The 17,013-nt window shown below is 37.7% G+C and overlaps 1 protein-coding gene across 1 annotated transcript; it reads left to right on the top strand.

The window, feature by feature from the left end:
- Positions 1-90: 90 nt before the first annotated feature.
- On the top strand, positions 91-16,316 carry UCHL5 (ubiquitin C-terminal hydrolase L5). Its single transcript, XM_042873982.1, has 11 exons — positions 91-216; positions 1,410-1,473; positions 2,182-2,287; positions 9,673-9,798; positions 9,883-9,944; positions 10,043-10,173; positions 10,970-11,033; positions 12,190-12,292; positions 12,717-12,830; positions 14,053-14,151; positions 15,698-16,316. Exons 1-11 carry the CDS (start codon positions 135-137, stop codon positions 15,740-15,742), a joined length of 996 nt encoding a protein of 331 aa, XP_042729916.1. The 5' UTR covers positions 91-134; the 3' UTR covers positions 15,743-16,316.
- Positions 16,317-17,013: the final 697 nt, after the last annotated feature.

Genomic DNA, 17,013 nt, shown 5'->3' with positions numbered 1-17,013 from the left:
CCCTGCCTCACCATAGAGATGCCAGGTGCGGCGCGTGTCGCGGGGCCTGCCGGGAAGGGAGTGGCGCGTCTCGGCCTCGCGGCGTAGCCGGCCGGCGGCACCTACCGCCCGAGGGCAGCGCGCGGGCTGCCGCCATGGCGGGAGGCAGCAGCGCCGGGGAGTGGTGCCTCATGGAGAGCGACCCGGGCGTCTTCACGGAACTCATCAAGGGCTTCGGTGAGGGAGCGGAGGCGTTGCGGAACCTGGAGGGGCGTTGTTGTATTGTAGGCCTTACGGCGAGCAGGCCCCGCCGCGTGTCTCCGGCTGCGGCAGCGCTCGTAGGGAGCCGCTCGTAGGGAGCGGGCGGGGCTGCGGGCCGTGTGTGTGTGTGTTTGTGTGTGGGCTGTGAGGAGGGTGGCTGGGGAGCAAGATGAGCGGCGCGACCGTGCTGCTGGGTGACCTGCGAGGGGCTGCTTTCAGAACGCTGGGTTTTATGCAGATTTCCAATTATTCTGTTTAGCCTATTGCGGTTACACAGCTAAGTCTAGTTTTACTTCTGCGTTTGTTTAAATAATGTGTTAATCTTCCATATTTTTTTTGGGGGGGGGGGGGGAAGTTTTTATAAAACTGCTTTGTAATGCTGTGTATCCTAAAACGCGATAATAACCACCTAATTTACAATTTACTTACACGCTTTGATATCTGTTTGTCCCATGGTGTGGATCCATGTTATCATAACAATCTCTTCCAGCATTTGAAGATCAGAAGGTAATTGAATTTCACTGAGCTCTTGGTGAAATCACTTAAATTAGAGCAGGCATTAATTTGGTCCTTTCTATCTGCTAAAATTCTGTAGTTCACACAAAAAATAAAGTGTTGCACATGGCATTTAAAATGTATCTTATAACAGTAGAAGGAAGTTAGTGTGTGAGAAATGATTCTCTTGAGAAGTTTATAGGAATTAATGAGCTTGGCTGTTCTCATATGCTGCTGTAACCCAGAAATCATGAAGCTGTTGCTGGCTTATGACCAGTGAGAGTGAAAAATAAAAACTTGGTGGATGTCTACAAAGAGAAAATAGAAGGAAATGAGAATAGATCTGTTTGGGTAAACAACTCTTTACAAGGATGGATAGTGATGGGACAAGGGGGAATGGTTTTAAACGGAGACGGGAGGTTTAGGTTAGATATTAAGGAGGAAGTTTTTTTTCACACGGAGGGTGGTGATGCACTGGAACAGGTTGCACAAGGAGGCTGTGGATACCCCATGGAGGCATTCAAGGCCAGGCTGGATGTGGCTCTGGGCAGCCTGGTCTGGTGGTTGGTGACCCTGCACACAGCAGGAGGTTGGAACCAGATGAGCATTGTGGTCTTTTTCAACCTAAGCCATTCTATTTTTTTTTTTTTTTTTTTTTTTTTTTTTTTGTGCAGGCTGTAGAGGAGCACAAGTAGAAGAAATATGGAGTTTAGAACCGGAAAACTTTGAAAAATTGAAGTAAGGAACTTTCCTTTCTAAGTTGTATGTTTTTTATTTATATTTGTGTGAACTGTGCAAGAAGCTTGTCCTATGCTTGGGTGGTGGGTGTTCAGTTTGCACGGAATTACATCAGGGTTTTGATTTAATCAAGTACTTCGCAATTAAATAACCTTTTATTAATGCTTTGTTTCATTAACTAACTTTTCTGTTTGTGGGTAGAGCTGATAGTAGCAGCTAGAATGTGAGAAGAGTTTTCTAGTGATTTTAGCCTTGGTTTGCATTGCATCCTTTGAGGAGCTCCTCTTATCTTTCAGTATTTTATGTTTAAAAGGAGTACTGAAACTCATTCCATTTCTTATGTGTGATCAATAAATAACTATAAAAATATTACCCAGTTGCTCATAGGTCATAAAGGGTGTTTTGCACCTATTGTCATTACAGTGACCATAAAAACTGGTCTTGACTTGCTAAATGCAAATTCCACTGGAACTGTGCAGCTTGTATGGAAAGAAGCCTTAAGTACATTCTCCGTAATTAAAAGGCTAACTGAAAATTGCAGTGCAAGCTCCCTGTGTTTATAAGTAAATAATGAAGAGGATTACTGTAACAGCATACAGTTAAACTATCATAGATGTATTAAAAAAATTCTAAAGCCAGAAACACCTATTTTGTTAATTGTTGTTCTGTTTATTTGTGGTTTTTTTTCCTATGAATTTGATATTTTAGACCGGTGCATGGGCTGATATTCCTTTTCAAGTGGCAGCCAGGAGAGGAACCAGCAGGTTCTGTTGTTCAAGATTCCAGACTGGATACAATATTTTTTGCTAAACAGGTACGGCAAGTTTGGTGTTTTTGTTAGAAATGTCATGAAACAGAGCACTTAATATGGAAAGATAAGCCAGCTTTTTATTTAAATGTACACAGCAATTAACACTTTTCTAAGTGAAGCAACTTTGACAAATCTTGTGAGATGAGATACTATATGTTAGATGGCTAGAAAAGCAAATCTGATCTGCCAAAGCAGACAAAAACATAATGAGGTATTGAAAAGTAAAGCTCTTACTTATTTGCCATCCCCGTCCTATAAGAAGTAACTGTTCTGTACCCTAAGGAATTAATTTTCAGCAGAAGAGACAGTGTATTTGTTGTTTTGTTTTTGGTTTGTTATTGGTTTTTTTCTTTGAAACCACTTTCAAAATGTTTGTTTCAGTCAAGTTCTTGTCTCTTGTGTTTCTCAAATGCTTTGCAGTTAGGTCATTATAACTCTAGGATTACACTTGAAGGTTTTATGGACTGTTTTGGTCTGTATGTTTTAAGTCCGAAGTATTTAAATCAGAAAGTTTAAATTGAGTTACAGGAAAAATAAGTGTTTTCTGTTTGTGTGAAGAAATCTCCACGCACTCTAACTGAAAGCAGAAATGTGAAAAACAACAGAATCAATATCTGCAGCTCCCTGTCTTTTCTGTTTGTGTACTTCTATTAGGCAGATAATTGTCTTCTGTTAGTTTTTGTTATTTAGTTATTTGTATGGGAACTGTTGAGTCACAGCCTGAAGCACTGATTGAGCACCTGGGGAAAGGTCCTGGTCAGCCCTGAGAGCACAGGTGAAGGCAGTTCAGCTGTGTGAGCAGAAGAGGTGGAGCCTGGCTGCACCTCTCTTAGACCTCGTTTAAGGGCTGACTGCCACTGGGGAAGGATCTCTGCTTGGAGATCCCTTCTTGGTGAAACTTTCTGCTGTGAACATGCAATCTTCTGATACGGGTGAGCAATCTTCTTCTCTTCCTTTGTAGCACCTTTCTGTTTTGCTGGTCCTTCTGTCATCACACTTATGTTGTAATGCCTTTCCCCTCATATTGGTCAAATTGCTACAGTTACAATCCTCCTGCCTTATTGGTTCGGACTGTCATAAGTGACTTTATTCCGTGGTTGATTTTATTATGTAGCTATTCCCCTGCTGCATGTCTTGAGTCCTGCCAAGCAGTGTCCATCTTAGAACATAACAATCTGCATCAGTTTACCTTTATCTTTACAGTTTCGTAGGTGTCATAGGCACTGTCTTAGTTCATGCTTTCTGAGTAATTAAACACTGCTAGAAATCAGTAGCCTGTGGCTATAGAGCAGCCTTACTGCAAGCAAGGTCAGCAAAAATCCTTGATGCAGCTCTCAGAGTAGTTACTTGGCAGGAGGAAATGACTGATGTGAATCTAGAGAGGCTTCTTTTTCTCAAGTTAGAGTGAGTTTATCATCATTCAAGGTATTTCATCTTTTTTTTCCTTTGAGTAAATGGCCTCTGAAAAGTTTCCAAACTTTTGTTTGCTTGACATTGTCTGCTTCCCCCTGATACTTCTCTTTTTGAAGAATTTGAAAGTAAGAATCTAAGAAGGTTCTTGAGCTTTTAATTTTGTGTTGCAGAATGTATTTCAGAAAATCAGGGTAGTGTTAGGCTTGGTAACAAAAACATAAAAAGTCATAAAGCAAACGATAAAAAGCTTTTTCTTCTAGAGTTCTTTGAAACATTTGTGTTTTACTTTTTTATTAAACCTTAAAATGTTAAAACTTCATGTTGTGAGCGTGGAGGTACTTACCACATCTTCACTTCACCTGCTCTCCTAGAACCTGTTGTTTTGTAAGGTAGATTTGCTGGAGTGAATCATTAAGCAATTTCCAGAGATGTTGATCTGGTGATTTGCTGTTGATAAGAATATGGGATGTTCAGGTCCTGCAAGCCTGTCTCCTTCAGATGCATGATTCTCGCCATCTCTTGCAATGGCTCACGTGCTCATTGAACTTCTGCGGCCAATTCATCTAACCAGCAAGCAGTTTTCTATAGATTTTGTGTATTTTCTGGTTTAATCTCCTGCCACTTTGTGAGATGAGTTTGGTCAGTCAGCCTGTACAGGCCAGAGCTGGTAAAAGGTAAGTAGTGGTAACGGGTGACTTTGTGATAGTAATGATATTACTGTATTTCTTGAAACCACAGTCAGTAAATCTTGCTGAGTCATGCAGAAAGGAAGATTGACATCAATATTAGATATTCCTATTGTAAGAGTCCTTCTATGGCTATCACACGGCAGGGTTTATGTCACTTCTCTTTTTCCCTATGAAACTTAAAGGCCAGTTGTGTGGTGTGGCTTAGAGAGGGAGAGGTATCTTTCAGGTTTTTTTATTAGTAGCATTTGTAACATCTGAGGAAAAAATGATGATTAAAATACTGTCATTCATTTGTGGGATGGAATATCAGAATCCCAGATGTCTTTTTTGGTTTAGTGAAGATTTTTGACTTTTGGTTTGTTGATCTGTATCTCAAAACTGAAATGATGCTGAAGCACTGAAAAATCTCAGGAAACCTATGTGACACTTCATTTTTTTTTTTTCCCCTCCTTATACATTATTTTCTTTTAAATGTTGGCATCTGAAGAGATCTGATATATGCCATCTTACTGCAGAGAAGTTCTAAAGTGAAATGCTGAGTCCTTTCTGAGCAGGACTAAGTAGCTGTTAATGCAAAACATCAATTTAGTGTGGAAAATAAGTGGTGTTACCAGCAGTGTAGCTCTGTTGCACTTCAGTGTTAATTAAATATTACATTTCTATATTTTTGTTTTTCATTTTGGGGGGAGAAAACCTTAAGTATCAAGTGCTATAAACTCTAACACTGCAAGAACACAGCAAAGAACAAGCTTACAAAATTGCATTAAGAAACTGTTTTTATAAGAAGCTTTTACATGCTCATGGTTTGGTCTTACCTATTTCCATACCAATACGGTCACTGAATTCTAAAATGTTGATGTTGTCTGACATGAAATCATGAGTATGTTGGGAGGGAGGGAGGAGTTGAATTTTCAAGTCTGTTGAGTCTGCATGCTTATTAAAAGGTTTTGGTTTTTTTTTTTTTACTGGTCAGTTTTATGCACACTCATCTTAAATTTGGCCTCCCTGTTATGCCTAGGTATGATTTGGTCCTCTATTTGAGGGCAGAGAACTCTGGATGATCTTACATACCCTTTGAGCTAGGATACCTAGGCACAACGAGGTGAGTTAAGGATCCAATTTCAGCCTTAACTCTGATTTTCCTGATTTCTGTGTTGCATAAGTAGGCCCTTGCCATTAGTTTTTCATGCAGTGGTTATGTGATTGTACCACTCAGTGTGTTTAGCTGTTGTCAGCACTGTTTAGAATAGCAGAGTTCTGTGCTGATCAGTGTAGAAGTGAAAGCATCTTTTGACAGAAGATAAGGCCATTGCTGTAGATTTTCTTACTAGAATTTTCTTACTATTCTAATAACTCCTTCAGATATTACTACTGAAATGCTGGCATAATGCCTTTATTTTGTGCAGTGTATTTATTTTATGCTGCATTGTGATGGTAGAACATTACAGTTGTGATAGTAAAACAGTAATTTAACCAGGGAGGAAATCTGCACCTGCAGAAGCAGGATCCTATTAATGATACTGTTAACTACCAGTCAAAGTTTTCTTGCTATCTTTATGCCACTAATTGGAGCATATTGTGTGCTATTTTATTTTAGTGTTTTCAATTCTACAGTTGTCTACAAACTCAATTCTTCTGTTCTTTGACACTAACAATTTCAGTAACGTTAAAATGGACCAAATATCTATGTTAAGGTTAAAGTTGAGATTACAGATAACATCATAAGAGGTGAGCCTACAATGTACCTGATCAAAATCAGAAAAAGATTTTCAGTAATGGAATATGACTATGGGAAGATTATATATATATATAACGATGAAATATATATATAATGATGAATATATATATATATATATATATATATATATATATATATATATTTTATTCCAAAGGATGACTTGAATAGGAATTTTAAACAGGAATAAGTTTCAGAACTTAGTCCTAATGCCCAATTCTTGTATACTGGGCTTTGTCAAACCTACTGTTCTGTAATGTGTTCCTTGCTAAGTGAAGTCTTGTAATCTGCCAGTTATATTACCAGTTACAGCACAAGGCTGCTTAAAGGTGTTGTGGTTTTGTTTGTTTTAAAGCTAGTCCATCAGCTGAATGTAATTTGTGACCTTAAAGTAGTGCAACCTTAAACTGACCCAGAAACTTCCAACTGTTTTTTTTAGACAGAGGTGCCTGCTTATGAAATTTTGAGTCATTAGTGAAAAAGTGTAACAAAATAACATGTTCAGGTATGTCCTTGCAATGGTTTGTTGTAAGCTAAGCTCTGCTTGGTGATACAGCAGTATTCTCCTGTGTTGGAATCTGGCTTCACATCTCGCTAAGTACACAGATATTTCTGGGGGTTTCAAAAATGTGTGTCTGCTTTAAGTTGGAATCCTGAATAATAATGATTTAATTAATGATTAAGTCCTTTGCAGGACTTCCTGGATAGAAAATACTCAGGCAGGTGTTGAGATTTCTGGGCAAATGCAGAAAATTCTAAAAATCAGGCTGAAAATCTTTCTAGGACAACCTGCGTATACTGTCATGCAGCATAAAAAGAAGTAGAAAATATTTTCAGTGTATGCTGAGACACCTTAAGTCACAGAAATATGTTGGAAATTAAGGTAGATGGGTATCCTCACTGTTTCTCCCTAAAAGCATGTGCTGGGTGGCTGTGTAGCAATGTTGGCCTGGCTGCGTGCACTGATAGAATACTGTGCTGTAACAAGCCTTGCACTTGTGTACCATAGGTACTAAGATCACTTCTTCCCTCCGCCATGGTGCTTCTCTCACATCACCTAGGTATGGGAATGTCACAGAACTGCAGGGGTCGGAATGGACCTCAAGAGATCAAGTCCTTCCCCCCAGAAGTCCTGCCTTATTACATCTGCCGTCTGCACCACCTTCTGATTCACGCACAGAAATCTTTCTGCAGCTTTTTCTTCCTGCCTTGCAGTTCTGGAGAGTGTTTGTAGTTCTATAATATGTTTCCATTTCAGTAACACTGGTCTAAGATCTGCATTTGTTCTGTGTTTTGCAGCAGTAAGACAGGATAGTTTAACATTGTTCTTGTACTCTTAAGCGGGTAATTCATAGAGTAGTTAGAATACAGAGTTTATGCTGAAAGGCAGATATTGAATGAGGCCACTAATCCATGTTAAGCTTGTTTTTGCTGTTATTTCAAGCTCCTTTATCCAGCTGATCCAGTTTCTGAGCTGATCTGCCTCTGGTCTCAAAACCCCTCTCTTACTTTCCTTTCCCTTTTTGAATTCACTGTTGGGTTGGTGGTCTGTCTGAGCACCTGTTGTTCAATCTTGATTTTTCAGTAAGGATCATCATACAGTGCATTCTCTGCCTTTCATGTTCTTTACTAGATTCTATTCTATAGGTGGAAGTTAGCTGTGGTGTCCCTTCATTCCAATAGCATGTCTTTACCACAGGGATCACTACTGTCCTCTCTACCTCTTCTGCCTTTCTCTGTTGGCTTATTTAATACCATGATTGTGCCACTGTTTCAGATTAGCTCTCTCTAATGCACAGGAGATCTTCCTGCTTTCATCCCAAAGTGCTGCAGCCATGTCTGATACCACTCCCAAATCATACAACAGGCAACTGTCAGTTTTTACACTATAACAAGGGAAAGAGTCCTTAGATCTTTGGAATTATCTCATTCTGTTAGGCTGTTATTTAATTTTCTTCTGCTACTGTTCATTGCTTCACTGCCTTAGATTGACTCCCCTCTGTGCTCAATTGTTATATAATTGTGTGAAATCCAACCGTTAGCTTGCATGCCTGCAGTCCATTTAAGTTTCTTCAGTTTCTGTAATCTGTTCTGACTCGTGACTATAATTTAAGACAACCAGATTTGCCTTAAACTAGGAGGTGTTTTGTTATTACTTCATAATCTGCACTACAGAGACCTAATCTGAATACCATGAAGTGTATTTAATACAGCATGTAGTGCTAACATAGTTGGATTTCTTTGAAGATGGAAGCAAGTGATGTCTCTGAAGCCATTTCTGTAGTAGGAATGGTAATGCAAAGGATTGTGGTGGTTGACAGAAAGGCAGACATATAAGCTGGTTCATTCTGTCCACTTTTGATGTCTGTACTACAACTGTTTGCAATCAGTGAGAATTTGGTTTTGATTGTGAAAAGTTGTTTGTTGGTATGAGGGGAAGTTTCCTTTTTCCTCCTTTCTTGTTGGAAGTGGTTTTGCATTCACACCCCCAAACTGATTTTCACCTTTTTACACAAAATCAACATAATTTCTGCCAGTCCTAATAATTACCATCTTCAATTGCAAAATAGTCTCCTGGCTGAAAAAACATTACTTTTCCTAGCCTGCAGCTCCCTCAGGAAAAAAACTGAGATGCCTTGCATTATAACCTCATAACTTTATTGTGTTACAGTCATCTTTATATTCTTTTATACTGTATTTTAATGTGGATATTATTAAAAAAGAACAAAACATATTAAAGACATTGCTGAAATATGAAGAGTTTTGATCGTGTTTTCTGGCAGTGAAATATTAAACACAGATTTAACAAGGTGATTTAAGCAACAGTTACACGAAGTAGCAACTTTGATTCAAAAGGGTAGAGTATAGCCAAGTAACAGGGGTAAGATCTAAATTTTCATATGGCTCTTTCTTCATCAAAACAGTCTTTAAAAATATAGTCTTTATATCTCAAAACACCTGTAAGTTTTATTAGGATAAAACCTTGGATATTTGATATGTTTTATCCTGCGTAACTTCTGAAAATATATGTGTTTGTATATAGATCCTGTTACATATTTTATTTCTCCCACACAAATGTTTTTGGAGGCTCTTAATTCCTTTGGGAATTCTGATCATTCAAAAGAAACTCTTTGCAAGGATGACTTTTTTTTGCTATAAATACAATATAGTCTGAGTAGTTCACTGTGTACGCTATTTTAGTGGGATGATCAATAAAATCAGTGTGTTCTCATTTGATTTGTCCTTTTATCCTTTAATAAAGGACAAAAAGTGGAAGTAGTGAATCAACAGAAGGACATTTTCTAAGCAGAGAGTGTGAAATACTCGTTTAGTCAATGAATAGTGTACAACAGCCACTGGGTATTCATTTTAGTAGTGCCTCCAGCACCCATGCTTCTGTGGCTGCTCAGACTGTGTTTGCTGGCATATTTTTAGAGTGAAGCTGTAATGTGACTCAGCAAGGAAAGTGTTTGTAATCAGAAGTGTTGCCAAGTCTGAATTATACTTTTGTCACCGACACTGAGCAAATTATCAACTCTTTTTTTTTCCAGGTGATAAATAATGCTTGTGCTACTCAAGCCATAGTAAGTGTGTTGTTAAATTGTGCTCATCAGGATATCCGCCTAGGAGAGACTTTGTCAGAATTTAAAGAATTTTCACAGAGTTTTGATGCTGCGGTAAGTTCCTGCTACTCCCTGTATTTTAAATAATCAGGCTTTTTATATGTAGGCTTACCATTCAATTTTGTTACTCAATTTCAGATGAAAGGCTTGGCACTAAGCAACTCCGAAGTGATTCGACAAGTTCACAACAGCTTTGCCAGGTAGCAGGTGTTTTACATGTTTTCCAGCTAGGAAGGATTCATGCAGATTCCCTTTCATCTGATTTATTGATTTATTTATTTTTACATGTTCTTTGCAGGCAGCAGATGTTTGAATTTGATGCAAAGTCTTCAGCAAAAGAAGAAGATGCATTTCACTTTGTAAGCTATGTTCCTGTTAATGGACGGCTGTATGAGCTGGATGGATTAAGGGAAGGACCAATTGATTTAGGTAGTGTTTTGTTTTATTGTTAAAACAAAGGATGTTCGGAACTTCCTGCAACACGTTGGTTATGTGTTGTTTGAAGAATAACTTATAGATTCCCTTAATATTAAGGCACATGCTGCTTTGCAGCAATTTATATTGTTGTATTTTTGTTGATCAGACAATCCATTTTTCCTCCTGCTTTCTTTTCCTGTGTAAGAAAACAGGTTGTTCTCTACAATGTCTCTTCAAACAAGCGAACACAATATTAGAGCTATGTAATGCTTTTGTTTTTCCTTGGTACTCGTACTATGCAGTCCCTTTGGCTAGAATTTTTCTGCAACATTGTCTTTTGCTTGTGATAGTGTCAGCCAAGGTAACAATTCCCAAGTCATGCTTTCAAGGATGTGGGTTTTTTTCCAAATTGTAGTCTGTCCTTCTATTTTGTAAGAGTTCCTGTGCAGGTGTATATGGCTGACCTCACACACATGTCCATTATGTGTCTGACACACAGTGCCCTTGCTTCCCCATGTGTAGCAAATAATTTCCAAACTATATTAAAGGATAGCTAGTTTTAGCTTAGTTTTGCTCTCTTTTAGAGTTCCTGTTTCATATCTTGTAATCTTAATCTGTGGTATGTATAACATCTTGCATCTTGAAAGCTCTGTGGTACCAATCATGTTTTTGCACTTCCTATAGTGTCTTCTGTATGTCACAGTGTTCCATACTCTGTCTCCAGTGCCTTTTCTCGTTCTACCTGTATGGGAGCCGTTGAGTCATGGCCTGAAGTAATCTTTTTTTAATTTGTTTTTTTTTTCCCTAGGTTCATGCAATCAAGATGACTGGATAAGTGCTGTGAGACCTGTCATAGAGAAACGGATACAAAAGTAAATGATTGTGATGCTTTTAAAATAGAACTCATTACGTAGATATATCTACGTATGTAAAAAGAAAAAAAAACAACAGTTATTTATTCTTGATTTCCTTCAGTTAAAGGCTTTCAACTGAATTTCTAAGGAGTGAAGCTTGTGCATCCCTTTATGTGTATATCAGTGTGTGACTTCAGAATTGCCCAGCGTGAGCCAAATATGATGAATAGCTAAGTCTCAGATATGCTATGCTCCAGTGTGGTTAGTCAAAGTAGGTATGTGTAGTGAAGAGAGATGCTGCTAGTACTTTGAAAAAAGAGCAAGATTTAATGTGTTAGGTGGCTGTGGGTCTCTGCAAGTGAAAACTCATGTCCGTTACCATTGATAATGTTTGGGTGTGCACTTATAATTGAAAACGCCAGCTGATAAATACATCTGTATAGCTGGTATTTATAGAAAATTAACCTTAGGTATGTGGCTTGGTGTAGAAATTTCATCTAGAAGAATTAGTCTGGAGTTTCTTCAGCTTCACAGCTCTTACTCCAAGGTGCAGCAGCACTGAAGTTGTTAGAGTCGATTTTACACAGTTTTTAGGAAGTTACTTTTGAAGTCATCTACTTTAAGTCTTTCATTTGATACGACAAACCTAACTGCCAACTCACATTTTCAGGATTTATGCTCTTAAAGGGCTGCTAGTCTTACTGCTGAATGTGTTTTTCACATCCTGTGAGTAAGTCTCCAACCCTTTATAGCCAGTAACAATGCTGAGAGTGTACGAGTATTGCATGCAGTATTCTTGTGCGGTTTTTCTTGTCAGCCGTGCCCTTTTGGGTTTTGTTGTCGTGGTGCTTTTGTGTTGTTGTTTGCCTTGCTTTTCCCCTTTGGAATATAGCTCCAAATACTTGTTTTTTTGTGGTAGCATACAGGAATAGTAGTATCTTGGGAGAAGAGATTATTACAAGTTACAGTTTGGGAAGTGCTAACCCGAGATTTTTATTTCATGACAGAATTGGATCTGCAGCACAACTTGATTTAATACAACTCTGTGTGTTTCCCCTGATGCTCCAAAAATGTATTTCCTTACAGTGGAAGGAAATCCTGAAGAAGGCTTCTGAGTTTTTTGTGTAAAACACTGATTTTGAAAGCTTTTTTTTCCTTCTTGTTCTTCTTACAGATACAGCGAAGGTGAGATAAGGTTTAATTTGATGGCTATTGTATCTGACAGAAAGATGATATATGAACAGAGAATTGCAGAATTACAGCGACAACTTGCAGAGGTAAGTCATGGTGTTTAAATTACTGGATTGGATCTGTGAGAACAGTTCCATGTCTTTATTATTCACCAACTTTGTTCCTTGCTTCAAATGAAGCATCGACTAAAAGGAGGAAGGATGGATGATTACATCTGTCCAGTGCAGTGCCACATGGAGATAGCTGTTGCAGACCTAGTTAGTTTTCTGAGCACTGAGTACAGGGCAGACACATCGTTGTGTCTGTCTATCCTGGCTAATATGCTGTTGCAATGGAACTATATTTTTCCAAATTAATAAAGTTAATCCACATAATCAACTGCAGAAATTTCAAAAATAAGCAAAATTGATTTTCTTCTGCTGTAATTGGAATATTCAAACAGCAAGACTTTTTTTTTCTTTGTTTAAATAAGAAGAGTGCATTAACTTCACTTTTTCTGTTTTGTGCAAGGAGGAACCTATGGATACAGATCAAAGTAGTAACATGTTAAGTTCTATACAGTCAGAAGTTGCAAAATATCAGATGTTAATTGAAGAAGAAAACCAAAAACTAAAAAGATACAAGGTATGTTGCCTTTGCTTTTTTGATCCAGATGTGGACACATGGCAAGGAAAAGCCAGCTGTTATGTCTATGGGAGGCTGTTGAAATTAATCTGTAGGAATTTGGGTATTAGAAATCTAACCTGTTACAGCTTTTGATGTAAGTTCCCTTGCCACTCCTGAATTTCATGTGAAATTTCATGTGTTAATCTTAGTTTTCTGCTGAGCTTTCGTACAAGCTTTTCCAGCTATCATTGTAATTAACATTCATTATTTATTAAGCCAAGTCAGGAAGTCTTTGGACTTCGTGTATAGAGTCCTTCTGTGTTTGCCCATACATCAACTAATCTGACACATAGATATTGTGTTCAGTGAAGAAGCTCTCATAGGATGTTTTAATTGGTTTGTTTTTTTTTTTTTGTTACAGTTCACCTGCTATCTTTTTCTTAAGCAAGTAGCAGTGTAGGAACAACTGATGTGGTTTTCATTATCCTAAATAAGTATTTTATTCAAGTGTACTGAAAGTATGTCATCTTTTAAGAGGGCATATTACATTAATGAAAATCAGATATGGGAAAGCTGCTCTGAAATCATCCCTTGTAACTTTCTGATGATTCTGTAATACTTCTCAAGGAATGTTTTGAGAAGAATTAAAGTTTAGAAGCAGGATAACCAATTGGGTTTTTTTTTTCCCTTTTTTAGTAAATGATAATTCCGTATTTATCTCTACTGTACTTGTGCTAATTTCCTTTTCAGTGCTGTAAAGTGTTGTGGCTGCCTGTTCTGGAGTAGTGTCGCTGCATTATGTTCCATAGCATCCAGAAACTATACTGAAGTAATGAAAAATGTATGCACTTCATGAAGCATGAGAATAGGCAAAACACTGAAATAGGGAGGCCAAAAAATGCTTAAACTTCATAATTGTATTTTGAAATATTATGGAAACTACATAGAAGTCAACTTCTTTCTTCAAGTTAACCACTTGGGGTCCTTAAGGAGAGTTTGTGCCTTATACACTAAGTTCATATGACCTTCATTTTTTCACTGTGTGCTCAAAAATTTGACGTGGACTTTATTTTTGAACTGGCTAAGATGTAATTAAAAAAAAACTCAAATGGTGTCTTCAGAAGAAAAGAGAAAATCCACTTTTAGTGATATAATAATTTTGTTAATTTATCTTTATCTTAGTTTTATCTTTTGTTAATTTATCTTTATCTGAATTTTATCTTTTGTGAATTGTCTTTAGATTGAAAACATTAGAAGAAAACATAACTACCTGCCCTTCATCATGGAATTATTAAAGACTCTAGCAGAACATCAACAGTTAATACCATTAGTAGAAAAAGTGAGTATTTCTTGCCTGAATTAGAAGTAACAATGTATTACTATAACTTTTCATACATTGTACTTGAAAATGTGGTCTATTATACAGGCACGGATTTTTTTTTTTTTTTTAATTAAAATTGGTTTGGCTGGATGGGGCTTTGAGCAACCTAGTCTATAGGCAGGAGTGCCTTCCACCGGCAGGCAGTTGGGACTAGATGATCTTAAATGTCCCTCCTGACCTGAATCATTCTGTGGTCTTGACAAACTAAATGTCTGTGAGTCCCCGTATCTGTGTACAGGACTTCCTTTTGCCAACCTGGGATCTGTTAAGACTGCACTATTGATGTATTTCAATATCAACGCTAGGTGGCAACCTGTGCACAGAGTTCTGGTAATTTAGAGGGCTTGAAATTTTCTCTTCGTTGTCCTGATGTAGATTTACTGCTTCAGTTGCTTTCTCCTTTGTACAGTATGTGGGTATTAATGTTGATTTGCTATTAGGATTTAGGCGTCTTCGTTGAAGTTTGTCTGTCACCTTGGCAAGGTCATTAAACGTTATATATAGAAATATGGCTTTTTAAGTACTTGGCTTGAATTATAATGAGATCGTAGGACCAGCTTGCTTATCTACTTGTGCAGTAGATAACATTCCTAATTTTGAACTCTAATTGAAGAGGGTCTGAATGTCACTCTGCTGGGGGGAAAAATGCTAAATACAAGGCTTCTCTGAGAGTAATGTCTTCTGTTTTATTATGTTGGCCCATTCTGACAGAATGATGTCTGACATGGAAGTGTGTACAAAGCAAAGGTGTGTCATTGAATTCCTCCAGGCAGAAAATATTGTACTCATTGACATTCACCAGTGCTTGTGAACACTTATGAAGACCAAACAGTGGATATGAGCACAGTGAGGCAGTAGGTGGTATGTTTCAGTAGTGGCAACAGCAGGTTGCCTTTGCTGCTGCAGGTTTTTACAAGCTCTGGTGAAAATGCATAGCTAATGGTGGTGGCTGTATTGAAAAAGAGCATTTTATAGCTGAGAATTTGCTCAATCGAATAACGTTATTGAGGTCTTTTTATCTGTTGTGCCTTTCATGGAAATAAATAGGAGGTGTTACATTCAGAACAACCTGTGCATTATGTGATGTGTACATTCATTTACTTGAGCTTTGAGGAGTACTTTTGTAGATTAGTAGTTTACTGTAACATAGTAACTGGGGGTTTAAAACGAATGCTTTATTTTGTGTGTTACATTCCTTATCAATTCATAGAATCGCTCAGGTTGGAAAAGACTCTAAAGATCATCGAGTCCAACCATGAAATTGATACAGGTTATAAGTAATCTGCAAAAATCTTTGCTAGGAACTATTCTTTTTTCTACCCTATTTATGAAATAATAGTAAAGCTACAGTACAGTACTTATCAAGTGTCTGAGTTGACATGTAATTTGTTTCCTTCTGCATTGTTCTGTGTAGAAGGCTCAATGTTATGAGCAGTCAGTCAAATGGACAAAAGGTAGATCTTGGTATCATCTGAGTTTAACAGTATATCCCTTTGCTTTCTAGGCTAAAGAAAAACAGAACGCCAAGAAAGCTCAGGAGGCCAAGTGAAGATGGCCTTGCAAAATACATACAACTATGTGCTTCTGAAACTATTTTCATGACAGCAAATAAAACTTTTCGTAAATGTTAAATTTTGTCCATCGCACGTTTGACAATTGTAACAATTTGTCTTATGCTGTATGCACGGGTCTAGTTTTTTTTTGCTTCCCTTGCATCTTGTGCATGTAGTACTACTAAGTAATGGTTAGGTTCTACTGGTCAAATTCCTTATTTAAGTCTGATTTCTGAATGTTTGGAAAGTGGGCTTAAACATGTGCAAGGAAAATGTACCCGTTTTGTCCCACGTGAGTATATGGTAATGATGCAAATGCTGGAATTTAAGTCTAAGCATGAGCTTTCTTTGCTCATCCCTACTAACAGTTGTTCTGAGCTCATCCTCGTTATCCAGTTGTTCAGTGACATGCCCCGTGTCTTTGTTTTTTGAAGTCCATGTCTAATTTTTTACAAAGTTGAAAACTACAAATTTAGCAGTAGAAACATTTGCAAAGACCGATGTATAATCTCAGATCTGCATTGCTTTAGTAGAAAAGAAAATAAATATTCCCATTTTTATTTTGGCAAACTTTCTTCCTGTGGTATTTTTATTGTTGAATATGATAACTAAGATGTATTGGAGGTTGCCAGCCTTGTGACTGAGTATCTGCATTGAAGTTTTGTTTGCTGTTGTTTTGGGTGTTAGCATTGGATATAATCTTGTATGTTATTTCTTCAAAACGGTACTTTTTAATTGACCATAGGAGGTAAAAGGAAATAATTGTCAGAGCAAATGCTATAGTGTAAGAAAAAACATGTAATAAGGTTCTTGTTCATAACGTTGGAGTGGAAGATACTTGACCTGTTTTCCATGGACCAGAGGGAGCGTAAAGGCTTCTGCTTTCTTAGCACTGCCCAGTTTCCACTAAGAACAGGCAAACTGTTTTGGTAAAGAAAGCAACAGGTTGTTGTGACAATGTGTAAGTCTGAAATTACTTAAGCAAAATTAGCATATAGTGTATGTAAATTCATTTGGGAGACCTCCAGTATTCTTCCAAAGGGCTTGAACAAGAAATAGGGGAAAATAAGTAAAAGGCCTCCGATTGTATGTTTGGAAGACACTTAAAACCAGTGAAAGGTGTTAGTTTTGATTTGTCTAAAGTTAGACTTCATTGAACTGCGAGGTCATTTGATCTTGTATGAGAGTGTTCTCTAGAGAATTTCTGGAAAGCCCCATACAAAACAGATTTGATCAACTGACAAAATGTTGAAGGGGTGAAACAATT

Source organism: Lagopus leucura, unplaced genomic scaffold (assembly GCF_019238085.1).
Source record: "Lagopus leucura isolate 7727_CA_CO unplaced genomic scaffold, USGS_WTPT01 Super-Scaffold_100009, whole genome shotgun sequence".
Classification (NCBI taxonomy): domain Eukaryota; kingdom Metazoa; phylum Chordata; class Aves; order Galliformes; family Phasianidae; genus Lagopus; species Lagopus leucura.
The sequence above is the reverse complement of the archived record's forward strand: the minus strand, read 5'-3'. Positions and strand labels throughout refer to the sequence as shown.